General features: G+C 47.9%; 7 protein-coding genes across 7 annotated transcripts; 5 read left to right on the forward strand and 2 right to left on the reverse strand.

Annotated features, from left to right (window-relative positions):
• Positions 1-265: 265 nt before the first annotated feature.
• EDB91DRAFT_1076574 (uncharacterized protein) lies at positions 266-1,454 on the forward strand (the record flags this gene model as incomplete). The annotated part of the gene is made up of 4 exons (XM_041314872.1): positions 266-448; positions 502-810; positions 856-1,009; positions 1,066-1,454. The coding sequence occupies 4 exons, from the start codon at positions 266-268 to the stop codon at positions 1,452-1,454; spliced, it is 1,035 nt and encodes a 344-aa protein (XP_041184418.1).
• Positions 1,455-9,395: 7,941 nt separating this feature from the next.
• EDB91DRAFT_1241636 (uncharacterized protein) lies at positions 9,396-10,571 on the reverse strand (the record flags this gene model as incomplete). The annotated part of the gene is made up of 3 exons (XM_041322097.1): positions 9,396-9,962; positions 10,016-10,174; positions 10,236-10,571. 3 exons carry the CDS (start codon positions 10,569-10,571, stop codon positions 9,396-9,398), a joined length of 1,062 nt encoding a protein of 353 aa, XP_041184419.1.
• A 2,779-nt stretch (positions 10,572-13,350) lies between these two features.
• Positions 13,351-14,532, forward strand: EDB91DRAFT_1076576 (uncharacterized protein; the record flags this gene model as incomplete). Its single annotated transcript, XM_041314873.1, has 5 exons — positions 13,351-13,524; positions 13,577-13,696; positions 13,783-13,858; positions 14,069-14,083; positions 14,153-14,532. The coding sequence occupies 5 exons, from the start codon at positions 13,351-13,353 to the stop codon at positions 14,530-14,532; spliced, it is 765 nt and encodes a 254-aa protein (XP_041184420.1).
• Positions 14,533-15,768: 1,236 nt separating this feature from the next.
• Positions 15,769-17,121, reverse strand: EDB91DRAFT_1076577 (uncharacterized protein; the record flags this gene model as incomplete). Its single annotated transcript, XM_041314874.1, has 1 exon — positions 15,769-17,121. The coding sequence occupies one exon, from the start codon at positions 17,119-17,121 to the stop codon at positions 15,769-15,771; it is 1,353 nt and encodes a 450-aa protein (XP_041184421.1).
• A 2,633-nt stretch (positions 17,122-19,754) lies between these two features.
• Positions 19,755-20,745, forward strand: EDB91DRAFT_1040757 (uncharacterized protein; the record flags this gene model as incomplete). The annotated part of the gene is made up of 4 exons (XM_041312886.1): positions 19,755-19,900; positions 19,991-20,078; positions 20,129-20,278; positions 20,350-20,745. Coding segments are annotated over 4 exons (780 nt in total), but the record flags the coding sequence as incomplete, so codon positions are not given.
• An 866-nt stretch (positions 20,746-21,611) lies between these two features.
• On the forward strand, positions 21,612-22,109 carry EDB91DRAFT_1041210 (uncharacterized protein; the record flags this gene model as incomplete). The annotated part of the gene is made up of 2 exons (XM_041312909.1): positions 21,612-21,866; positions 21,915-22,109. Coding segments are annotated over 2 exons (450 nt in total), but the record flags the coding sequence as incomplete, so codon positions are not given.
• Positions 22,110-24,863: 2,754 nt separating this feature from the next.
• On the forward strand, positions 24,864-25,213 carry EDB91DRAFT_1241640 (uncharacterized protein; the record flags this gene model as incomplete). Its single annotated transcript, XM_041322098.1, has 3 exons — positions 24,864-24,895; positions 24,960-25,052; positions 25,102-25,213. The coding sequence occupies 3 exons, from the start codon at positions 24,864-24,866 to the stop codon at positions 25,211-25,213; spliced, it is 237 nt and encodes a 78-aa protein (XP_041184424.1).
• Positions 25,214-27,123: the final 1,910 nt, after the last annotated feature.

Consider the following 27,123-nt stretch of genomic DNA (forward strand, 5'->3'; position numbering starts at 1 on the left):
GAATGAAGGGTCGGAACGCGACCGAAGAAGTTTGATGGCAATGATGTTGCGCGGGACAGAGGAACGAAGGGTCAGAACGCGGCCTAAGAAGTCTGATGGTAATGCTGTCGCACAGGATGATGGAATGAAGGGCCGGAACGTGACCGAAGAACTGGTTCCTCAATGTAATGGGGAATGAAGGATAAACATGGGCACTCCTTGCATCAGCCGCTTCTTTCTGTCAACTTTTCACCCCCAATTGCCCACTAAGTCCCCTCTCACAACTATGTCTTTTAGCTTTGCTGCCTTCACTCCTCCTGCACCCCTCGACTCGGGTAAGGATTGGATCCTCGCAGAATGGAAGGAACTGGAGGATAGGGTGATTGCTGAGGCGAAGTGCGTCCCGGATGATAAGGAGGAGCTGCAGGAGGAATGGAGGATGTGGTGTGAACATTGGGCCGATATTATGGTGAGTGATCCATCTATTCCGCTTGATACGGTACGTTACCCCTCCGCTTCTAGAGAGCACTATCCGACTGCACTGACTGGGGCGGTGCCCAGAATGTCGTCCTCACGATGTCCAGTGAGGCAAGGGCCGTTGGGGTCAGGGCTAATGAGCAGTATGAACGATGGATTCGTGAATGCAGTGCCCTCGAAGCACGTGCGAAGGATTGTGAGTCCTGTGAGGTGCAGATGGGTATTGACTCCCCCCCGCGCGCCTGCACTGGATCCGCCCCTGCGCAACCACCTTCAACGGACGGGACAGGCGGGTCTGCATCCCTCACCCCCCAGATCAACCGTATGAAGATGAAGGTAGCTATCCCGTCCAAGGTAAGTCTATCCTGTCGCCTCGTGTTCAATGCTAATCCGACTTAGTCCGCTGTTGCTCAGAAGACCGTTACTCATGATCTGCCCTGCGCGCGTTGCATCAAGGTAAAGAAGGAGTGTGTAGGTGAAGAGAAGTGGTCCTGTAATGGGTGTAACGCGGTTCATCAGAAGTGTGAGTATGCTTCGTTCGGAAAGGCGATGGGTATGTGATCTGAGTTCCAGTTGTGTTCCGGTTGTGCTGATGGAGTGTGCGGATAGGTCTTAAGGGCAAGGTATCGGATGCGCCCACCCTCTCTGCTAGTGCTAGCGGATCCCTCCACTGGTCCGTGTCATCTCCCAGTTTGGCTGTTCCATCTGGCAGTGAGCTGGAAATTGTCGAGGCCCCTGTGAAGCGCACCACCCGCAACACGTGCAAGGCAGCAGAACCTAAGGGTAAGGGTAAGGGTAAGGCGAAGGAGGTCGTCCCTGCCACCCCTACAGTCGAGGAGTCATCTGATGAAGTGTCGCACTATGAGAAGGGTGAGATCGCAAAGGTTCAGCATGAGTTGCGCGTCCTGAAGGGCCAGCTGATCAGCCTCTATGAGTCTGCCTACAAGATCTCCACTGAGGTGGGTCGCTTGGAGAGGTGTCTTGGGGGTCTCCTCTAGTTAGCGGATCCGCTCCCTCCTGTATATACAATGTCTTCGAAATGTCTGTCCATCATATCTTGTACAATGTATGCGTTTTCTGGGTGTTCCGTCTGTGTTCCGCATGGGTTCTGCATGGGATCTGTCCTGGTTCCGTCTGTGTCCCTATCCAGATCCTCACTGATGCTATGGGATAATGGGACTATAAGTAACATATAAGCAGGTATGAGTTGGGAAGGAGAAATATAACACTGTAAGCCTGCGGACTACATGTCCGACTTGTCTTCATTGATCCACTTCATTCCTCTATTCCTTGCCCACCGTCCGCAGATCCGACAGGCTTTTGTCTATTATCGAACAGAACACTTGGGAACTACAAACGTGCATGGTGTGGCTTCATGCGGGAGAAGTAAAATGGGTCCTTGTGGTTTATGCGCGCACATATACTCTAATTGGATTGAATGGCGAATATATAGCGGGAATCTGTAGATATGTAATTTCTTTCTTTTTAGTATGTGGGGCGGATAGAGACAGAACTGAACGGAACTGAACGGAACAAGAAGGATCGAGAGACAGATCACCGGACGAAACCCGGGGTAAAACAGAGAGTAGTACTTCTATGATATATTTTTGTTTTGACGGTATTTTCTTTTTCTTGGATATAGGATGCAATCGGGTCGGGGGATATTTACTGGTATGAGTGTCGGGTGGTATGGGGATGATGATCGTTATGTGCTGGGGTCAGGCTCGGGTTCTTCTTCATCTGGCTCGTTGACATCTCCTTCAGCCAACTGGTCTAATGTGTCGTCCTCTAGTCTGGTGATAGTAGTAACGGAGATGCGGATTGCACTGCACAGGTGGTACGGGAGTATGCGGAATGCTGCGTAACGAAGTCGCGATACGGACCCGTCCAGTTCTGCCAACAGATACGATCCTCCCGTCGTCCTACGAAGGACGACCATTGGTCCTAGGTACCAGGGCTTCGTCTTTCAATTCAGCTCTGACTCGATCCTTGAGTTCTGGACTAGTACTAAACTACCCGGGAGGAAGTTGTAATCCTTGATGGAGGTGCGGAACCTCGCTTCAAAGTCCTTGACGGATTGGTACCTCGCTTTGAGGACTTTACCCTTAATCGCATCAAGGTCCTCCCGATGCTTCTGGAGTTGCATTGCGTGCCATGCTATAAGCTCTGTGGAGGAAATTGAGTCTTTCCCAGGCGGGGATATGAGGTAAGTTGCTTCAGCGATATCAAACAGAAAGAGGGGCTCGACCCCATGTACCATAAAGTATGGGGATAGTCTGGTGGACTTCTGGATAGTTACCCGCTCTGCCCAGAATACGCAGTGCGCGGATTGGTACCAATGTGACTCATCCCCCTCGCAACTTTTCATGATGGCCTCCCGGACATCGTAGTGCCTACGCTCCACGATCCCATTCGCCTGCGAATTATAGGGTGAGATCTGAATGTGATGGATCCCGTACTGCTTGCGTAACGAGTCTACTGCTGTGATGAAAGGAGTTCTGTTGTCAGTAACGATTTCTGCTAGAGGACCCCACCAGCAAAGAATGTCCTCGAAGATAAACGCGGCTAGCGTCTTCGTGGTTTCAGTGTGGAGCATCCTCCATTCCGGATAGGAAGTCAATGTGCAATGCGCTTGGACTATATGTGTATACCTGCCCACTTTGGGCATCATCATGGTATCAAGGTGGGCCTTGCAGAACAGGCCCCCGGGTATCAGAACAGAGGGTGGGATATGTAACTTGCGGGTCTGGCAGATCTGGCATTTGTGACAAGTCTGGAGGTACCACTTGATATCGTCGACCAAGGTAGGCCACCAAAAGCATAGGAGAAGGCGAGTCCAGACAGTGAAGACACCCTTGTGCCCAAGGTTATCATGCGCCTCCTTTGCTATCCGATACCTCTTCCTTTCCGGAACAACTAATTGATGCCTCCCGTGGGGTTCCCATCGCCACATTGATCCTTCGAGAACGAAGAACCGGGATGCGGATGTCACAAACAATGTATATTCCGTATCTGATAGGGCCTTGGGTTGTTCCCGGGTTTCAAGGTATAGGCGGAGGGAGTCGATTTTTGCATGCTTGGCATTTGCTTTTGCTGATTGCGGAAAGGCTGGTTCCTCTTGTTGGGGGCCGACAATATCTAGGAATATGAGTAATGGGAATGCGCCGCCGCTCGTAACAGCAGAACAATTCATATAAGGGGCCCAGATGGGCTCATGGCCAGCGGGCGGAACGGATAATATTGTGGGTAGAGTCCTATCATTGAGGAACTCGACCCTGAAGGAATACGCGCAGTCTAGCCAATCCTCATGGTCATCATCCTCCACGGGATCCGCGTCAGCGGGCGGCCTCCTTGAGAGACCATCTACCCCTGTGTGCTTGGCTGCGGGAACATGAACGAGCTTGAAGGAAAAGAGCAGGATACCCACGATCCATTGATTGATAGTCGCATTGGGCTGGAGATCCGGATTATTGATCATACCTTTGATGTACTTCGCATCGACCTCTACAGTGAGGTTCATGACCCCGAAAATGAATACCTGGACCACCCACAATGCGTGGAACAGTCCGTACAACTCAAGCTTGGCTTGTGAGTAGCGGGACTCGACTTCCGTCAGTGTGATGGATTCGAAACGATTCGGGTATCTTTTCTTATCTGCCCCTACCTGAAGCAGGATGTACCCGATAGCAATATTGGAGGTATCGATGGCTAGGATGACTTCCCACCCGCACTCATAGTCGATCCGATGCAGTGCGGGGGACTCTAATATGGAGTCCTTCAGGGTCTGCATGGCGAGTTGATGTTCCACTTCCCACTCAAATACAGCATCCTTCTTCGTCAGGTTGATGAGTGGGCGGGTGATCTGGGAGAAGTTACGGATGAAGATCCGAAGCACCCCACAGGTTCCTAGGAACCCATGGACGTGGGTTGCGGTCTTGCACTCTGGCCAGTCGCGGATCTTCTGGACCTTGGACTCTTCTGGGATGCGACCCTCAAAGGTGCACATGTGTCCCACAATTACTGCTGACGGAGCTGCTAGTACAAATTTTGATGTGGAAACCATGACCCCGACGTTCTCGAGATGTTGGAGGATCCGATTGATGACCAGGCAATGTTCCCATATGAAGCGACGGATCCCCGGGTTCCTGGGAATGGTTTCGTAGGATCCGTCATCCTGTTGGTACTGGGTCTTAACTGATTTGATGGGTACGTCGTCGATGAAGGGGAAAGTATAGTCCGGGATTTCGTGCTGGAGGATGAATGCGGTATCAGCTTGGTAGACTTGGACTGCATCGGCATGTCCTTGCGGAATGGTAGTGAGTTGATGGGGGCCAAGGGGTGTTCCAAAGGTAGTGAGGTCCTGGGACTCCTCATGGAGCGGATGCTGGTCGTAACCCGAGTATAGGTCCATCATACCATATACTGCATACCCAGCAAATGATTCCGCGAGATGCTCGACGAACGGAGGGACGGATGCATCGCGGATGGTTACTGCATTCAGGGGTTGGAGGTCGTGGACAAGCCACAATGACTTCCTGTCCTTCTTCACGACGCAGAACCAGCAGGAATGGTATGCGGCTGTGGATGGCTCGTATACACCCGAATCGATTTTCTCCTTGATGATGCGGATGACTTCCGTTAGGATTGCGAGAGGGATGGGGATGTTGCATTGAACCCATGGGATATGCGGAACTGTGGGGATTTTATATGCTGGAAAATAATCTTCGTTAAGGCACCTGCATTCTGCAGCACCCCAAGCAAATGCCCGTTCATGGATGTGGACTAGCCAATGGATCAGTTTGAGTTCCTCTGGCCATAACCAATTGGCCGGATCAAGGTCTAATGCTCCCATCCGCTCTTCCATATAGTGGACCCCCGGAACAAAATCGGGGGGGAATATGGGTAATTCAGGCATGCCTGCTAACGGATCATCTGGGAGCCGATGCACGACCCTAAATTCTTTGGGCATCGTGGTGGGCACTATCCGCACTTTCTTCACAACTGGTTTGTACACCAGCGCATGACGGGCAGAATCATAGGAATAAACAGAATTGAACACATCAATGGCTGCAGGATTGAACACGGACTGGGTCGATGTGAGATACGAATACTTCTCAGAATGCGGACTCGTGGATTCATAGGAATATGCATGGATGGATGAGCTCCTTAAGAGTGACGGACGGACAGAACGAGAATGAAATGGAGACAGGGAAAGTGGATGTGTAACTTCGACTATTGGATTTGAATCTCCCCACGGGTCTAGCAGCTCATCAAAAATCAAAAATCCCTTTCCCCTCATTTGGGATGCTCGGAACAGTGCTGTCCGGAACCACAGCGCGTGCAGGGCTTAGACCACGCGCGGGTCGGAAGCTTGATCTCACAGCTTGTGTTAGGGTCAGTAAGTGTTACGTCCTGTTCCCCGCTGAGGAGATCCGTAGTATGGCAACTCGTCAACTTGAAGAATGGACGCCCCAACAGGACCTTAAAGTTAGCCTGCTCGACGACTTGGACTTGGAAAAACATTTCCCCTGCCCCAAAATCAAAGGACAAGTTTTCGATGACGCCCAGGGTAGCGTCCTTTGAAGTATTGACGGACTCCATGGTGGTCTGATGGTCAGAACGAAGGGGTATGCCTAGCGCCTGCCAAATGGACCAGGGCATGACAATGACTTCTGCTCCCTGGTCCAGGACACAGGTGAGGACCCGCTTCCCATGGACGGTCACTTCAATGCATCGCAGGGGCTCAAAGTGCTCGCCTACTACATGTCCCCAGTCGTCGCGGGTGACGTAGTCCTCAAATCCCCTGACAAACTCCTCGTTTTCCGGGCAACTAGTGAGCCCGTTTACAAGGACGGTCCCATTCATCACCTGTCGCGTGGTAGTAAGATCCCGGAACTGTTTACGGAAGTCTGGTGCGATTGCGAACAACTCCCTGACAGGAACAGAGACAGAGGAATCGAGGACCCAACTGAGGACCCAAGCGTCCGTGCCCTTGTCTTCTAGTTCAAATGCATACCTATATTGGCTCGACGACGGAACGGAGGAAGGTGTGTTAGTACGTGTTGAATCAGCAGGAAACGAACTGGTAGATGCGGATGGTGGCTGCGTGATGCAGGGAGTATTGACTGGCTTCGGGGCAGGCATGCTAAATGGTAGTAATGCAGCAGGGGCGACTGCTGGTGCCTTCCCCTTGCTGGTCGATGCTTGGACTGCAGGAGATACGATCTCCTCCGTCACGGTAGGCTGTTTAGAGGCGGGCCCCACGCGTGACCACATCATGGGTATGTCGACTCCGTCAAAGCGGACGGTCTTGCCCTTCTTGTCGGACTTGGGGGCCAGCCTGGAAGACTGGGTTGCGGCCCATGCGAGGCTGAATGCCTTAACAAAGCAGGCATCCTCATCATTGTCGTCTGACTCGGGTTCCGCCCGAGTGGTCAGATACACAGAGGGTTCTACTTCCAACATAACCTCTTCGTCAGGACCAGTGTGACAAAACATTCCTGTGGTTACATTCATATGGGGTGGCGGATCGCGCTGGCTCCACGGGATATGGGGTGATGTAGCGGATGCAGGGTCCTGTACATGACCGTCAATACATTCCTTTAGGGTTCTACCCTCGCTCAGATGCCCAGGGATCCATCCCCTGTCTGGCATACAAATCTGGCCACTGATTGCGTGGTGTTTACACTTACCATCACAGATGTATGTCTCCGCTTCTGCGCATCTCCGTACAAAATGATCGGTTCCTCTGCAAAACATGCAGGGCCTAGGCCCTTGGGCTTGGCAGAATGAATACTCCTGTTTAATTACCGTTCCCAGACTGGGTTGCTGATGGATCGGCAGAGGTGGTAGCGTCGGTTGGGTCGGTTGCGCCAGGGGTGCTGGAGCGGCCGATCGCTGCGGAACAAACGGGGCTTTGACGGGTACTGGCGGGGTTGATGGGGTGGTGCCCGGGAGTAGGAATTCTCCTGCCTCGATTGCTCTTGCTACTGGGTAGGGTTCGTTGGGGTGGTGGTCGGGTAACTTGATCGCTAGACGGGCGTGGATAAGCTTGTTGACGTCCTTGCAGATCCCATCTAAAAAGAGACAGTCCCGCTCGGTCTCCGCTAGGCACTTCTTGTCTATGAGGAATGTGGATATGCGGAGGAACTTCCTATAATAATCCCCGAGCTCTACCTGGGAGCGCATGGGGGTGCAGGCCTGCTCGGCTGATAGTCCCGTGAGGTCCGCCGGTGTGAAGTGTCAATCACCTTCACAACCCGGATATAACTTTTTTACTGCGGTTACGAAGTCGATGAGGAGTAATCCCTTAGATTCGGGCAGACAGGCCCATGTTTCAGCATCATCTAAATTAGCATACCACATCACAGCTTTGATGTGTTCCAGTTCAGTCAATACGGCCTGATCTGCGAGATAGGCGACATCTGCAAGGAAACAGCTGAGTTGTGCTGCGGTTCCGTCAAACTTGGGAGCGGTGCTTGTGCCACCAAGGGGCATCCTGTAGGGGATAGCGGCCATAGGTACCGGGGGTAATGGGATAGGAATAGATTGTTGCGGTTGCGGGGGCTGAACGGGGGTAAGGGAAATGAAAGCGGGTGCGGCTGGGGGAGTCGGGACCGAAGGGTCCGTATGGGGATTGGCTGGATGGGGACTTGCGGGGATATTGTTAGCTGGGTGTGACGGGAGCGGATGAAAAAACAGGTCCAAAGTTTGCGGGCTTGGTAACTCTGGTTCCTGCCCTGGAATGGAAGTGGATGTAGAAGGCAGAGATGAAAGTGCAGATGAGGAGGAATTAGACGGGGTAAGATGCAAACTTTCATCGCTTGACGACAGGGTAATTGGGGGTTGGGAGTGTTGCGCTAAGTCATCTGGGACTGAAACAAGGATATCTTCGGGTGATAAGTGAAGGTCTTGGAATGCTTTTCGTAGTTCCGTGAGGTCTAAACGAGCCAGAGTGGGTCTAAGTGACCTGCTAGTCATTCCAGATGGTCCCCTCGCGGTGGGCTCCAGTTGTGGGTGAGGAAAATAGACTCTGTGTGGATCAGAAGTCTAATAAGGGTGCGAGGCTTATACTCGTCCCGAGGGGATTGCTACTGGGTAGCAAGTCCTCAAATAAGTGCGAGGAAACAAAGACTAGACTCTGTCTAGCGACCTGAAGGGTTCCGGTCCTTACTAGGACTGGGAACACAAAGATGTGGAGGGTTCCCAACGAGCGGAACTCAGCGTGTGACGAGCAGAACTAATGCGCGATGAACGGAACTAACGGGGAACAAACAGAACAAACGGGGAACAAACAGAACTAATGGGGAACAAACAGAGGGAAAAGAAACTACAAGCCTGCAGGAGGATGATTGGGCAAAGTCAGACCAGGCTTGTGTCTGGTACTTGCTCCAAGTCGTCGGATCCGATGTCGGGCGTTTCGAGCGGAACTCATGAGGGCGGGAACGATGCAATGTGATCAGGAATAGATTCAGGAAGATATTTTAGACAGTGAGTGGAGTACTGGGAAGTACTCTGTAAGTAGAAGTGGAGTCGAGTCTATCAGAAGGTAAAAAACTAAGATCCCATCTATTGCCACCTATATAGGAAGGGGTTCTGAAGTGCGCTATGCTACAACCAGGTGAGGCTGTGAGATAAGGAATCGGTCCTGAGTAGCGGAAGGATCCATATAAGTACCATAACACATGGGAAATGAGATAGGAACATGTTAGTGACACTGGGAATGTAGCCAGTACTCACCAGTGAGGATGGAAGGACAAGGACAGGACGGAGGAGGACGTTCTGAAGGCTAAAAGGATATGATGTGTATAGTACGCGATTGTTCCGCTGGGTTCCGCTGGGTTCCACTTGGTTCTGTGTAGCGGACGGCTTGGGGAAGATGCGGATGGGTAGCAGGATGGTAGCAGAATGCACGGGAAAATGGTGGGAAGGCATGGGAATTATATGGGATACGGGCCTACAGTGGGGACGTTCCCCACACTGCCCCCAGGCTTTTCCGAGATGGACATATTGTAACCCAAAAGTTCCAAATCTGTGTACTTGAACCAAGCGATGATTTTCAAGTACTTCTCAACATCCCGATAGATGTCAATGGGCTCAGTGATGCTCGATCCTCCACGGGTGTGCACGCAGATGGAGAGATTAGAACCCAACAAGTTCAAACCCACGAAGTATTGTCGATTGATTTGGTTGGTCAGAACAAGACGTGCAATTTCACCCATGTAGCTGATCATATTGCTGTTGAGCTTCGAGTTATCACGGTACTTGATTTCCATCACAGAGATGAAGTTGGCCCACTGAAAGGTGTCCGTGTGAGGTGCCTGCTTCATCAAGACAGTGTTGGGCTTGCAAGACCTGGACCCATGGCGAGATGTGATGTTGGCACCACTCAAGGGGAAGACAAGCGTGGTGCTAGTGTCGCGCCACTCCCGTTCATCCTTACTGAGCGTTTCGACCATGTCATAGCCCTGAACCTCAACAATCATCTTACCCATGGCAACACCAGTCTATGAGACACGCATGAATATCAAGTCAAGCTACAGGATCAGATATTACAAACATTGTTAAAAAATTTGACCACATCTTTCTCCCTAAGCTTGTCACCCCCAAGCAAAGCAGGGCAGTATCTGGTTTCCCACCAACTCATCATACCTCCTTGCAGCAACAGCTTATCGAATTCACGACCATTGTTTCTGGAGTAGAGACGACATTCAACAACCTGTCAAAGTAGTAGTTTGCATCAATGGGTCGCAAACTTATCGCCAATGGTAGGTACATACCTCATCATACCACTTTGTTGTCACCACTCGAGCATCATCTTCGGGGATGTCATGATGCTCAACAAGGTAATTCTCCACAAACTTCTTCCCCTCCTCGATGTTGGCACGAGTTTCCTCGCACAGGGATTTGGTGCCCCTGTCCTGCATAACATGGGCTATGTCCCTCAGGTTGGTGTCCGATAGCCTGGCCACAGTACTGCTAACAAGTGCCTCCCTGAGCACAGAAAACGAATCGTGATACTGGCGCTCCTGACAAAACCAGATAATATCCCACATCCATCCGACCCATCCTAAACCCATCTGCGGGTATCCGTCTCCCATCCGATGCTCGCCCATGCACGCATGGATGATCTGTCACCCGCATGCATGGCCGGATGCAAGTGCATGCACTCGGATACGTAATAAGGTGCATTGGATTGTTTTGGAATGTTTCGGGTGTACATGTAATAGTGAGTGCGTTCGATACAAGTCATGGACTCATAGGCAATACGCATGGTCGGTTAGCAAGCGGGTTTTTGCCCATATATCAGAGGTGCTTTGGTACATACTTTCCCTCAGTCATTTCTATCGCCTCCTTTGGCAGCGGCTGAGGTATGTCTTCACTTACATTCATTTATACCACAGTGTGGCTAATCTAGAGTAGTGCGGATCCTATCCACTTTACTTAGGTGAATACAGTCATTTCTATTGCCTCCTTTGGCAGCGGCTGAGTGCGGATCCTATCCGCTTTACTTAGGTGTATCTGTGGACCCGATCCACGTCACTTAGGGTACTGACGGATCGCATCTGCTTCACTCAAAGTTTTGTCAGCTCCTTGATGAAGGTGAGCTTCGTTTGGTTTATTATATTATCATTGAGGAATTTGGGATTGGAAAATGGACCATGCAACAGGAGACACGAATCCCAAGGACATCTGTGAGCCCCATAGTGGCCGAACTGCAATTGCAACTGCAGCATGATGGGGTCAGAGACTTGGGGATATATGAAGTTTGTGGCTCCATATCCCCAAATGGAGTCATGCTGGTGAGCAGAATGTCAGTTACACTGCTAGAAAGATCATAAGTTTGGGCCCTACATGATGTTGAACTCAATTTTGAATTGTCTCTTGGAGGTGGGGTTGGTTGGGCTTGTAAAGAAAAGAAATTTCCCATGCGTGAGTTTCATCACCGCAGTCAAACCACAGTTGAGCTGTTACTCACCATGTTCTACTTACACGTTGTATGCTGTGAAGTTGCAGTGGATCATATGAAACTTCGCTGATCTGATGGAAGGCTTCAAAGCTTCAAGTGGGAGGACTTAGCCTTGCACACTCAGCAGCCATCATTTCAGCTGGCACTGATCCCATTGATTGCAAAGATAGATTTCAATTACAATCAGTGCAGACCAGGTCAGGAAGACTAGCTGGTGTTACAGGAAAGCCTGGCTTTCCAACAGTGCACTTGATAGGGTTGATCCTGTGTCCACTTCATGAAGCACCAGGACGATGGAAGACTGAATGGAGGCTATCCATCCAGAATGACTGACTGAAGTTTCAATGGTAGAAGCTAGAGTCATATATCACAAGTGAAGATCAAGTTAGAGAAATACATGGTCTAACTACAGTGGTATATATAGGTATCATCCTATGAGTTCAGGGTAGGCTTGGGTGGCCAGAAAGCATCCCAACTAGGTAAGCGTCTATGTGAGTCATAAGGACTCAGAGATAAGGGTACCGGTTCAACGGTAAGGGTCCAGGGTATGGTACCGGCACAGCAGCAGGTGTCCAAGTCAGATAACGCTATCTGTTATGATAAGCGATAGGATAAATGATAGTCAGTACCGGTGTATTGGTAGGGGCGATAAGGGAGAAGCGCGCGGCTTCTATTGATCCCGGTCTAGGTTCAGTCTAGAGCTGTCATGCTCCAACAGCTGTCATGCTGTGCTCTGTAGTTTAGTCACGTGCCGGTGATGTCATCTGTCATGTGTTGTGATGTGGTTGTGACAGTGATGTTTGGCGGAGATGATAGGGGTCTGAGGGTCCCTGTAACAGCTGGCAAAGACTCTGACCTATGTTGAACTTGGGAATGCACGGTATAAGCAATCCATGCTATAAGTGTGGGAATTTTGTGCTGGTTGGGGGCGCTGTGGGTACAACAAGTGCAGCGGAGTGAAATCTATCTACTACACAGTTGGGTCTTTGCTGCCTGCTGCCTCGCTTGGGAACAAGTGCGTTCGACCCTTAAGGGGATTGCTACTGGGGAATACTAGTCTCTGTCTAAAGTGACCCTATAGGATGAAAGATCCGCAAAAGTGGATGAAACGGATAGGATGTGAAACGTACGGATTCGTTGGATGGAGCGGATGGCACTTGCAGATCGGACAGGATGCGAATCAAGGTCAAAGGAAGTTCATTAAATGTTGGATGGATAGTGGGTATAAGTCAAAGTGACCTTCTGGTAAGGTGCAGGAAAAGTGGGAGGAAGTTACATGAAGTAAGTATTTTTCGAAACCCTCCATGCTTATAGGGTACAGTATTTTCAAGGAACATAGATATATAGGTAGCGAGTCTAGACCGTGCCATAAGCTATCCAAAAAATACTGGAGTGTGAGAGGATATGTCTGTGTTCAGTCAGTAACAAGAAAATGCATGTGAGTACGTACCAATGAGGTAGAATGGACGTGGACAGGACAGATGCAGCGGATGCACAAGCTATAGGGGGAGATCTGAAGGTATCCGCATGTCGTCCGAAAAGCGGATGTGTATTGGATGGAATGGATAGGTGTCGGATGGATGTCAGATGGATGCCTGATGCATCGGAAAAGTGGTGGATACGAGCCTAGCATAGGGATACTCCCTACACCTGCTGGGGACTTAGATACTGACCATCCCTGGTCAGTTGGTACCAGTGTGAATGGACTTATCGATTTTCTGGTGGAAAGGTCACGTGATGCAGATCAGATGAACCGGATCTCCAGATCTATGACAATGGAACCCAAGAACGCGGCTGTGGACTTCTGATGGATGTGAAACACGAGAAGACGGATAAACATGCATGCGCAAGGCATGTAGTGCTTCTATTCTTTCAACTTTTCCCCCCCTTCCTTTGTCTCTCAACATCTCTATCGATCTTTTGACATGTCTGGCTTTTCCTTTGCAGCTTTAGCAACTGATTCGAATGAGGATGAACGTATCCGACACGAATTCGATGCGATCCATGAATGGCTAGTGGGTACAGCTAAATCAGTACCGGATGATAAGGATGAGTTGCTGGAGGAGGAGGATTGGATGCGGCTATGGGTAGATCTGACAGTGCGTCCGACTCTGTTGTGACACTCTCTAGTGCTAATTCATCGGATGGTAGACTCGCTTGGAGGCATGCATAACAGTTGGAAGGGGGAAGGGCATTGTCCTTGGGCTATCCGCGGATGAAGTGATTGCGGGTGATGCGGGTCAATCAATGTATGAGCACTTCTGTGGACAGGTCAGTGCGTTGAAGGCAGCCGCTATCCGGACGCCTGAGCCAATTCAGCAGGACACAATGAGTGTTGCGACTGGGATGGTGACTAGGAAGAAGTCAGTGATGGAGGTGAGCGTCCCGGATATACCTGGGGTTTCTCGGGCAACTTGATCGAAGTTACCACCAGTGAGTGAATCTCTATGCATCTAGGCTACCCGCATTAATCCATACTCATTCGCTAGCGCATGAGTGCTAAAGCTCCGATTGATCCGACGCGTATTATACATACTCCTCCATGCGCTCGATGCCAGGCAAAGGAAATCGTCTGTGAGGGTCCGAAGGGTCAGGGTTGCACTTCCTGCCGCTCTGCAAAACAAATGTGTGACTATGCGACAGGTTCTCGTTCTGCAGGTGAGTGTCGGATGGGCATCGGATAGGTATCGGATACTACTGGCGGATGGCTGACGGGTTTGTGTGTAGCGTGTAGAGAGAAGGCCAATGGTAGCAGGGCATCTGCAGTCAGTGCGTCTGTGGGCGGGTCTATCCGTCGCACGGTCTCGTCTCCTACTCTGGACTCTGCTGCTAAGGATGCTTCGTCGGATGGGGAGTCTGAGGTTGCAGCCGATCTGCCGCCTCGTCATATTCGTCCCCGTCCTACTCGTCAGACTAACAAGGGAAAAGGGCACGCAATCAATGTCGATGAATATGAGGATGAGAAGTCGAAAATGCGGATGGAAAATGAGGAGCTTTGTCACGGATTGCGCAAGGTGCAAGGTAAGCTTTTGAAGATGTATGAATTGGCATATGAGTTGGCGGATGACCTGAGGAAGATGGAGGCGAAGTTGGCGGATCGCATGTAAGGTGTTCGTGTCGTATCCAATGAATTTGTGGATGAACTGTAGAATAATCCGCTCTTATGCTACTCTTTGTATAACTGGTTGTACTTGATCCGATGTCCTTATCCATGTCCCTGTCCGATTCTAATCCCCATTGGCACCTAAGTAGTGTGAGTAAACAATTGTAAGTAATGTTGTATGCGGATCCGATGAAAAAGCGGAAATGATATGAGTGGTCTGCGGATAACTCATCCGACTTGTCTTCGTTAACTGTTGTTATCCCTGTTCTTCTTGAGTATCTGTGGATGGTGTGCTTCGGATGTAACAGATGAATATGTATAACATGAAATAAAATGTGCATGGTGCCGCTTCATGCATTCGAAGTAAAACAAATCTTTTGTGGTTTATGCGTGCACTTACTGTCTAATCGGATCGGATGGTGAGTATATAGCGGATGTCTATGCGGATGTGAGTCGGATAGGGGACGGATCAATGACGGATCAAGAACAGATCGAGAAAAAGATCACCGGACGAAACCCGGGGTAAAACGGATACTAAGTACTTGTTTTTGCGGTTGTTGTTCTATGATTTCGGGTTAGTGGATATGTACTGTAAGGGTGTCAAGTTAGATGCAGGAATTGAGCATGAAAATGCGCAAAATTTGTGATCTGGTTCTCCCATGTATTCCTCCCTCGGACTTTGCATGATGACCTCCTGGTCATCTGAGTGACGTGGAAAGTGATCAGGTAGCTGGGCATATACGAGTGTGATCGGGTTGTCAAATTGGATCGGATGGTGGATGGATCAGGTGATGGATGGGTGACGGACGGATAGCATGGGTGGATCAGATGGGTCAGATGGGTAGTGCATGAGTGTCGGATGATGAACAGATCGGACAGGTGGCAATCGAGAACAGATCGAGAATGCAATGAGGAAAGGATCATTGGATGAAACATCAATGTGGATGATAAGGGGATGGATGATATGGACGGATAATGGGCAGATGATGGATGGGTGATTGGCGGATGACAGATGGATCGGGTGACAGACGGGTCGGATGGGTAGCGGGCGATGAATGGGTGATGAATGGATGATGAATGGATGATGGTTGGATGATATGCAGGAAATGATTGTTTATGCGCCCTTGTTGGGATCGGGTTCCTCTTCGTCTGACTTGTCAACATCCATTCCTACCATATGATCCGAGATGTTGTATTCAGATGGCAGGCTAGTACCCGGCGAGATGTACTCTTGTGTTTGTCAATCTGTGCTCAATGTGTGATGATGAGGGGCAATGCGAATGATGGGTGTAGCGGATGGGTGAACTTGGTACCAATATGACTGTTGGACTATACAAGGGATCCGCTCGTTCAGATGTATCCCAGTATCGGATGTATGGGAGCGGGTCGTATCGGATGGTGCGGGTGCATGCAATGGAGGTTGGTCATGTGCTTGGAATGCAGTGTGCATGGTTTCCTGTAAGGTTTGGATCAATGCTATCTGACGTATCCTAAGTGCAGAAAGTGCGGATGAGATGTGTGATGGTGACATGTGCAGGGTAGACACAGATTGATAGGCTTTGTGTGACTGCGGGTCGGAACTGAATTCTATCCGATGCGGATTGTTAAAATGACTGTGTGGGTACGATGCTAATAACCCTATGCGATCATCGGGAATATCCCGGATGACCCGAAAATCATCGGATGGAAATGCGGAACTAAACTCGAGATGTCTCCTTGAGAGACCCGGACGTAAAATAGACAGAACCCGCAATATGAATGCAACGATTAAAACAGCGGATGGAAAATCGACATCCATGACACCTGCCTCCTCAGTAACTACACGGAGTACTGGAAGCAAGCTAGGGTCATGCAATGCAAAAACGGCGGATGGAAAATCGACATCCATGACACCTGCTTCCTCAGTAACTACACGGAGTACTGGGAGCGAGCTAGGGTCATGTGATGCGAAAACGGTGGACGGAAAATCGGATAAAGCGGATTCGTTAGTAATATGTGCAGTTTTGTCGGATGGATTCAAGTCTACAAGCAGATGGGTTGAGCTGGCTAGTGGCGCGATGATCTGTGGGTAAGTATCTGATCCGCTATCCGATGCCTGTGAAATAGTGGATGGTTCGATGTCGTCAAAGAATGGTAGTTCGTCAATAAATGTCGATTCATCTGTAAAAGGGTCAAATATGTCGCTCCAATGGACGTATTCCTCAGAGGGTAAATCATCCGTGATGCATGCGGATACCTCAGCGGATGGGTCGGGTGCAGGGGACTTAGCTTCCGATGCTTCGTCGATGATGACTTCGACTGGTTCCTGTCGATAGTAGCGCGTACCCCGGAATCCTGGGTAAAGTTGCAAGACTGCATTAGCGAACTCCTCATAGTTATCACCGCGTGATTCCTCCTGGTAGGTCCATAGGTCTGCCTCGTCCTCTTCTGTGTACCGCAGGGCTGCCTTGATGTGAGCCGGATCCAATAATCCAACGATATCTGCTAATCGTGCAACTTCATGGAAGAAGGGGAGTAGTTCTGAAGTGATACCAGTAAATCGTGGTGCGATGTCCGATGTGCTCGGAGGCATGAAGCTCATTGCGGATGACATTTCTATGCAGGGTGCAAGTGTTAGGCGTTAGGACCGGGTTGAGGAACGCTATGTGCGATTCCTTGACAGTGAAGTGGATCGGAACAGATAAAAGACGGATAAAAAGTGGATTGGAACAGATAGAAAGAAAAACGGATAGAAAGCAGATAGGAATGGGTCTAAAGTGACTGCTAGCTTCCCAGATGATCCCCTCGCGGTGGGCTCCAGTTGTGGGTACAACAAGTGCAGCGGAGTGAAATCTATCTACTACACAGTTGGGTCTTCGCTGCCTGCTGCCTCGCTTGGGAACAAGTGCATTTGACCCTTAAGGGGATTGCTACTGGGGAATACCAGTCTCTGTCTAAAACGACCCTACAGGATGAAAGATCCGCAAAAGCGGATGAAGCAGATCAGATGTGAAACGTACGGATTCGTTGGATGGAGCGGATGGCACTTGCAGATCGGACAGGATGCGAATCAAGGTCAAAGGAAGTTCATTAAATGTTGGATGGATAGTGGGTATAAGTCAAAGTGACCTTCTGGTAAGGTGCAGGAAAAGTGGGAGGAAGTTACATGAAGTAAGTATTTTTCGAAACCCTCCATGCTTATAGGGTACAGTATTTTCAAGGAACATAGATATATAGGTAGCGAGTCTAGACCGTGCCATAAGCTATCCAAAAAATACTGGAGTGTGAGAGGATATGTCTGTGTTCAGTCAGTAACAAGAAAATGCATGTGAGTACGTACCAATGAGGTAGAATGGACGTGGACAGGATGGATGCGGTGGATGTGCGAGCTATAGGGGGAGATCTGAAGGTATCCGCATGTCATCCGAAAAGCGGATGTGTATTGGATGGAATGGATAGGTGTCGGATGGATGTCAGATGGATGCCTGATGCATCGGAAAAGTGGTGGATATGAGCCTAGCGTAGGGATACTCCCTACAGTGCAAAGGTGCTACAAGGTCTAGAATTACCAAATTTGGGAACCCCTGCTCAACGTCTACAACATCCACCCGAAATCTGCCTTTTTTGGAACACAACATCTCCCATGACATTTCCACTGACCAAAGAGGATGTCAATCTCATTGTGAATGCCCTGCAACTGATAAGTAATGATGAGGCCTCCTTGTTGAAGGACCGGCTGTTATCGCATTACTCTTCCTATTTTCCTGCTCGCAGATTTGAAGAAGAAGTTCAAGAAGGGCAATCACCTACAGATCAGGTGAGTTCTTTTTCAATTTGTAATTTGTAAAACCAGCCCTCACCCATTTACAGCTCCACCCTGCAACCAACCGTGCACGTGCACGTGTTCCATATGATCTACACTGCCCAAGGAGGGGTGGCCCATTAGTCCCAGGAGCACAGTGGACCATTGGAGAGAACACTGCACGTTCCTCCAACATTTCGGCTGAAGCGATCATCAGTTCTATAGCATCCTTCAACGCTTCTCATAAAATGGATCTCACCTCATGGATCTCCAGTGTGCTTGGCACCCTCAAAGCTAGGGAGAATGATCCAAAGACTGGAGCTGGACTGCTATGTCTGGTGGAACATTGTCGTACATATTCTGGGATGGGAGTGGGATGGAGCTTCATGACTATGGTGAGCCGACTGCAGCTAGCAGTGAATTGTCTGAGGTATGTGTTTGGCATGCTCTTGCATTACTTGTGCTCACGCAATAAATTTAATTCAAAGTACCATACGATTGCACCCATCGATTTCTACGATAACAGAATTCTACGATGCTAAGATAATGCCTTTAGAACCTGGGTTGAGACCAGCGTGGAGCAGCTTCTTTTTCTGGATCTCATCCAGGGTCAAGTTCATGCTTTTGGCAGGTGGCGGTTCCATTTACGCATTAATTCTGATCACAGCCAAAGACATGCACTGAAGCATCACCACCACCCCTGCAGAAGTATCTTGGGAAGTTGGGAAGATGTTGTGTCATCCAGATAAATGTGCTGGTATGTCATACATGTTGTGTTTTGCGTTAAACCTGGAGTCTCACTAGTAACACAAGCTCCGGAGATGCAGTGTCTTATTCAAGGGAAGATCATACCTATTATTGCTGCATTGAGGAAGTGCTTTCCCTTGAGCATGCCCAATGTGATCAATGGGTCCATCTCTCTCCAGCTGGACTGTACATGCATCAGAGATGTTGACCGCTTCATTGATTCTGTACCAATCAAGTGAGTATCATTGCCAGGAATGTTTCAGCATTAGACTCATGTGATAACTTTCTAAAGTAACTATACACTTCCAAAGTGGTCAAGAAAGTACTGGAACACCTGCTACATACCATGTTGGGAGGATACAATCAGCCTGGAGAATGGTATAAGTGGGACTTGCATCATGCAGCAGCCTGAGGCCCCACTCTTCACGTCTTTTGCAGCATCACCACCAGCACCCATCATCCCTTGTACAGGGTCTACGCCCTCCTCCGCCGTTTGTGTTTCAACCACGTTCAATCGTAATCACCCTAGCAACCTTCACTTCCCAGGAAGTCGCGACAGGGTGAAGAACTTATTATGGATGATAGAGCAGCGCAGGATAGTGGAGGATGGGGGCATGGTGATGAGGGACATAGATGAGCTGAAGGAGAAGGTGAGTTCACTTGTTCTATTGGCGTAGATATGCTCATGTAGATTGAGACAGCTGTCTACTTTCTATCCTGGGGGCGTCAAAACAGCAGATACTTTTCTAGTGGTTCCAATGTCGATCATTCCAGGGGCCTTGGATATTCGCAACTCAGATGGCAGCCTGATGGTCCTTATCTGCACCAGTATACCTTCTAGCATGTGATTGTCCTTATTTTTGATGCTCAAGTCGGCCTTTGATGGCCTGGACATTTTCAAGGATCGGACTGTTACGTCTGTTTCCGAAGAAAGTCAAGATCCGGAGATCATTTTGCAAGCAGAGGCGAATGAGCCTTTTAGATGCACACACTTCAGTCACTGGAATCGCTATGGACTGACGGTAAGTTGAAACAGTATACTTAAAGTCCTAGATGCTGATGCTTCTTGTAGGGTCATACTGCGCCGCAGGGTGTCCATCCTCATGACCTAGAGGCTGCTGGAGGGAGAAGAACTAACCTTAGACAGACTTTACCTTACACGTCCAAAGAGACGTTTACTCAACAGCAGCTGTACCTGAACATCCAGGCTAATTTTGGCGAAGTATTCGAATGGATCAAGGAAGAGGTGAGTCGGAATTTGACTCCAACAATTATTTATTGATGGTCAATCAGATCTCGCGTCTCCTTCCTGATGAGTACAAGGTTCTGGTCAAGCTGGTAGACATTCTGCCTAATGCTGAGGGATCTCCAGTCAGATCTTTCCTCTCATTGGTGGTGAATATTAATGTGTGCACGGTGGCACATAGGGATGCCAAGGACTTTGAACTATGCCTAGTGCTGGCAGTAGGGGAGTTCACTGGTGGTGGACTAGTGATGAGAGAGCAGGGGCTAATTGCAGAACTCAGGAATGGGGACTTTGCTATATTCAGGTCAGGAGAAACTACTCATTTCAATTTGGATTATTTGGGTAGGAGGGTGTCTCTGGTGATGCATACTGATGGTGGGTTTAAAACATGGGAGAAAGATCACAATGGTTGGAAAGATCACTCCCACTTCACATATTTATGACCTACCCCTGCCATTATTTGATACTTTACATAGATGCATGGGCAAAGAATGATTGCTAGTATGTCTGCTGTGGCTGCTCGGCAAATTTATATTTAATAAGTTCATTTCGCTTGTTCAGCTTTCCATTCCAACCTCATCCACCCATGGCACCCAAGAAGACAACTTCAGCTGGCCCTTGTCCAGCTACTCGTGCCAGCACTGGCAGTTCAGGAACAAGAGTCAAGCCTACACCTCAGGGTGCCTCCAAAGCAAAAGCTACTCCTGCATCCACTGGGAAAGCGAAAGGTAAAAATTCAGTCAAAGGCCCAGGATTGACTGCAGGAAAAGAGAAGCTTCTCAAGGATTTGGCTCAGAAGAAGAAGGTAGCTGAGGACGAAGCTGAGGCTAAGAAAAAAGGTAAGTATCCTAGATTTGAAAGACTATCACTAACATAAAGTCTCAGCCTCCAGAAAGCGCGCTGCTGATTGTCTCTTGGATGAGGCAGGAGAAGACAAGGAGAGGTCTGACAATGACTCACTATATGACAGTCCTCCAACCAGCCATCATCGTCACCTACATTCCCCTGTGGAGCCTGAAAGGAATGATAAAGGTAGTAATATGGTAAGTATGATTCTAGATGGTGGCTCGAGTAGCAAGATAGAGGACAATAGCATTGATGACCAGGTTGGAGAGGGCGGGGATGAGGGCCACCAAGATCAGCAAGGGGAGGAGGTGGATGAGGGCGTTCAAAATCAGGAGGAGAAAGAGTTTGCTGGAGAGGAGGTAAGTGTACCAGCATACTGGAAAGGATTGGACTGACTTTTTGAGGATCGCACCAGACAGTTGTAGGCCTGAAGGAAGAAGACCAAGAATCCGACAAGCACTTCAGCATCACTAGCGTTCCAAGGAGCAAGGTGAAACTCAGCAACCTGAACAGCCCATGTACCAAGCATATAGCTATCTCTGCTCACAAGGCAATGTGCCTCTATGTAGCCACAGTTAACAGCTTTCCTTCAGCTTTTGACAGGGAGGAGCTCTGCTGGGACCTACTGGTGTCTAGCACTAGGGACAACGAGGTGTTGTGGGAGAAGATGGTGCTCATTCAAAGCGATGATGACTTGAAAGCTTACTTGATAGACTATGTGAGTATTTTTCTTTGATGCGCCTCAGTTGCTCATTCTATACTATAGACTTGGAAGGCTGCTGGCCAACTCAGAGGGGAGTTTGCCTCCAAAGCCCACATCAGTGTCCCCAGTACCTATGGAATAGGAGAGCTAAAGCATGAGGAGTTGGAGAATGCTCTCAAGTGGTTGTTGGAGGAGGTGAGATTCATACACGCCGGAATTGATGTCAAGGTAAGTGTCCTGTCTATTGAAAGGCTTTAGACGTATTGAAGCTTAAAATTTCTGTACAGAATCTCATCTATGATGAAGCTTCTCCCCTCCAGAACACCATCTTCAGGCTGCTACTATCTGCCCAATGGTGGGGTCCCAAGGGAGAAGGAAGAAAGTGGGGGCAGAAGAAAAATCCATTTTTCAACAATATACCCATCCTGGCATTGATATCAAGTGCAGTGAGTCCTACATCTACTGTCATATACCAGATCCGACCGCTCTGATACTGATATCCGCTCCGCTTTCCAACCCCCTCCACCCCACCCATCCTCCACTCCGTCCTATCACAAACACGCATTCCGCCCTACGTTTCTGCTCAACCACTCAACCGGTCCCCTTCCATAAACCTCTCCATTCAACTGGATCCCTTTCCCCTTTTAGACATACACTTTCCCCTTCAGTACATAGACTCTTACTTCCAGATCACCAGTAATTCCTATTACTGCCCGATCGCTGATCCGACGTGTACATATTGATATCCGCTCCGACTTATGTCTTCGCCTATGTAAAAGTACTTCCAAACTATATCCTTGGTACATAGCTTTACTATAGTGGCTCAAAAAAGTGTCTCAATGTTTACACATTTTCATATAATTGCATCATTGTGAGCCAGGGTGTAGGAATATAATAGGGCTATAGGGACATGTCTGAATCCCTCGTATCCAGGCTTGAATCTGAGATATGCAGCGTGGGAAAGCGATGTCATGGAGCAGAGATATGGCTATTCTAGTTTAGTGACTCATTGAGACACTTATTTGACTTTATATCAAAATCATAGAATTAGACCACCTACACATGATGTGATCAATGACACATGTCTTAGAATATCATATGGGATGTGAAAGTATAAAAATAATACAAATAAAGCCAAACATCAACCCTTTTTGGTATCTTTTATCACTGACTACACAAAATCAATTCAACACTCTTTCTACACAATTCAACCAAATTTTTATAGAATATCTCACATTATACTTGTGTCCACTAAAGTATTATAAATAAAACTTACTGTAGACACTATACAAGCCTTCAGAAGTTCATTGGTGATTACCATTCTATGCTTTTTACCTCTACTATTTAGTATGCTATTTGCTTAAACAGTACTGACAAGCCTGCAAATGCTGCTCAAGTGACAAAAAGACTGTATAATATCTAGAAGCAGCTTATTACATTGCAGACACCATGTTGTGACCTGGGGGTAAGTGATATCAAGGCCAGAATTAGGCAAAAACATTCCTTTCTTTTCTAGCACTACAGAAGAGGAGATTACAAGCTTCACTATTGCCATCTATTTGGCCTCAGATGATTAATTCCAGTTCTATCTGCTAATAGTATGATTTTTATTCAGTTATTCATAGTACAGCACTAGTGATACATAGCAGTGTTTACTCTTACTTCTATAGTGCTAGATAAGAAAGGGATGTTTTTACCTAATTGTAGCCTTGATATCACTTACCCCCAAGTCACAACATGGTGTATGAGATGTAATAAGCTGCTTCTAGATATTATACAGTCTTTTTGTCACTTGAGCAGCATTTGCAGGCTTGTCAGTACTGTTTAAGCAAATAGCATACTAAATAGTAGAGGTAAAAAGCATAGAATGGTAATCACCAATGAACTTCTGAAGGCTTGTATAGTGTCTACAGTAAGTTTTATTTATAATACTTTAGTGGACACAAGTATAATGTGAGATATTCTATAAAAATTTGGTTGAATTGTGTAGAAAGAGTGTTGAATTGATTTTGTGTAGTCAGTGATAAAAGATACCAAAAAGGGTTGATGTTTGGCTTTATTTGTATTATTTTTATACTTTCACATCCCATATGATATTCTAAGACATGTGTCATTGATCACATCATGTGTAGGTGGTCTAATTCTATGATTTTGATATAAAGTCAAATAAGTGTCTCAATGAGTCACTAAACTAGAATAGCCATATCTCTGCTCCATGACATCGCTTTCCCACGCTGCATATCTCAGATTCAAGCCTGGATACGAGGGATTCAGACATGTCCCTATAGCCCTATTATATTCCTACACCCTGGCTCACAATGATGCAATTATATGAAAATGAGCAAACATTGAGACACTTTTTTGAGCCACTGTACATAGTTATCCTGATCACTGCCTCACATAGAAGTATATAACATATCCTGTACTTAGATATTTTTCCTTAGTCTTAATATTACTTGTCTTCTCACAGTTATATCCTGTGAGGATTCTCAGCAGGACCTTGCCTCCTCTGGACACAAGTCTCAACTTGTTGTCACCTCCAACCCTCCGACCCTCCGCTCCATCTTAGAGCCATGCTCTAAGTCTTTCCCTTATCACCCCGCCCCTATCAATATCCTCCTATCACCCCTTTCCCTATCCTCTGCATTATCCTCCGACACCTCCGCTCCTATCAAAATATCTCCCTAGTTCCTATCCACCCTCCACATCGTTCCCCGCCTTCTCCGCTCCGCTCCTAGTCGGTCCGCCGCTAGCAGCTCTTACTCCCTGACCCCCAAAGCAGACCCAAGCGGTCCACTTGTCCTACCGTTGGACAACGTCAGACCCGCTCCAAATTCAGGGCACATACTCGGCTAAGGGTGCAGCGCAAGAGCTGAAGCCAAGCCCCAACCCCTCTGCCTCTTGAGCCGGCACGGTACCTAACATCTACCTTATATCCCTCCCACTCATCGCTGATGAAACTTGAATCCACAGGTTGAATGTGTTTTATTAGGTATCATGAGAGGACATCCCATGGACTTTTCTGAAGCGCACTTCAAACCTAGGTTTGATTTTTTTTTTACTTGCAACGACAGTCAGCAGCTCATTTTACCATTGGTTTTTTGTTAGATGGGATCACTATGTGAGCCTCCTGGAGAACTTTGAAAAGGAATGTCCTAGCTACCTAGAGATGATTTGGGATGAATTGAAGGAAGGGGTTTGGTGCACAATATTGTTTTTCCACCTTGATTTGACTGATGGTTTGAAATAGGAATGGTAACATTCCTGGTGTGGCTGAAGACGCTCCTACCATCACTTTCAATTTCTCTGCTCTGGAGACTGCTGGACATGCAGCAAAGGCTAGGAAATCTGGCACTGAGTAGGAATAGTGTTTTTAGTCGTATTTGATCTCTCAATATCATTGGCTTTTGTTGGCTTTTTGTTGGCTTTTTTTCATCTAAACCCAATTTCTAAGTGAAAAATAATACATTAAAAGACAACTATGAATGGTTCAGAGACCGCTCTGATTATTTTGGAGCACATCGCTCTAAGAGCACTAATTGCAAATAGTGTGAGCTCTCTGCACTAATTGCATTAATAGTCAGGTTTCTTGATTTTTGAGGGCATCTCTCTAAGAGCAAGAATTGCAATTAGTGTGGAGGCCCACAATAATTGCATTAATTGACTCTATATGTCATTTAGAGAAGGGGACTTGTCTTTTTTTGCCCTGAGGGATATAGATGCTATATTTGCATAAATAGTGCTCTATTTGCAATTAGTGCAAATACCACTTTTCCTGATGGTGAGGCAGAATATGTCGCAGCATCTGACGCCACTAAGGAAGTTGCCTGGATTCGCACCTTACTTCATGAACTTGAGTTTGTCCAACCAACAGCCATACCCCTTCTATGCAACAACACTGGCGGTATCACTCGAAAGTTAAACATATCAATATCAATATCCACTCCATTCGCAAGCGCATCACCCTTGGACAACTTAAGCTCCACTACGTCAAATCAATCAATAATGCTGCCAACATCTTTACTAAAGCTTTGCCATGGAAAGACTTTGAATGGCTGTGTGTATGCCTTGGTTTGCAGTGAGAAATCAAGGAGGAGTTGCTTATTGCATTGAGGAGGAGTGTTGGTGCTAGTATGCATGTGGTTGACGCGACAAGCCATTGGCAGTGGAGTCGAACATAGGAATACAAACCAACAGTTATATATCTCCCCGCCCTGTCTTCTCCCCTCAGTCAGTTCCATCATAACTGAGGGTGAGCTCATTACTTATCCGAACCATACTTAGATACTGATGGACACTCATAGGCTAATGCAATGTTTAGGTACAGAATAATATCAGTCAGTTCCATCATGACTGAGGGCTAACACAGTGTTTAGTTTCTATATGGGATCTTGAGGAATCTGTAGCATGAGTACATGTGTGGTGGCAGCGAGAAGGATGTTGATAAGAAGTGTGATATAGCAAAATATATGCTGGCGAACTTGGGCTCACAGCAAGTGATTCTGGTCTGGCGGTTGAAAAAGCTGGGCAGCAATGATACAATCCTGGGGGATCAATGGATTAGCAAACAGCGGCACACACATGAACAGCAGTTGAATGAGTGTTGGATCCATAGATCTTCATAACCTTACCAATCTACAGCTTATCGACTTGCCCATCACTTTCAAACTCCGCTTACATCTCGACACACTTGTGCCACCCAAAATCATGTTGCGTTTCGCCCAACACCGGTTACCGAACTGGCTCTTAGTAAGCGTGCGATTCTCCGCGAAATTCTGACCGCTGTATCTTCGAGTCGAGAAATTGAGGGTCCCAACTCCGCTCGGGTTTACAGTCCCAATATTAATGCCAGCAACCACATTTTCACGGCAACCTTCCTGGCAGCGTGCTCACCTCGCCGGCACTTACCATACATTCTCAGGCATTTTCTCGTGCTCATCCTGACCTCCCAGACACATTTTATTGAGTGTAGATACTTCATGGATACATCATTTCGCCCATCTCAGGACTGTGTCCAGGACTGCAAACCCCACCAAAAGGACCGTCAATTTTTCATGCTAAGCATATATTCACATATATGTCGCAATGTAAGACCTTGTGTACAACTTGTGTATGTCTTAAAATTATAGCACGCATGTCTCGGGCTCTTTTGTTGATGCGTGTACCACTTACTGAACCCCGGGATATTGTAAAGCCAACATCTTGATGCTTGACGCTCGTCTTCGATGTCCTAGCACACATGGGAATTTTTCTCGTTCTCGGGGGCGCAGGT

Source organism: Suillus paluster (genome assembly GCF_016628075.1).
Source record: "Suillus paluster strain FC165 chromosome Unknown EDB91scaffold_1, whole genome shotgun sequence".
NCBI classification, from domain to species: Eukaryota; Fungi; Basidiomycota; class Agaricomycetes; order Boletales; family Suillaceae; genus Suillus; species Suillus paluster.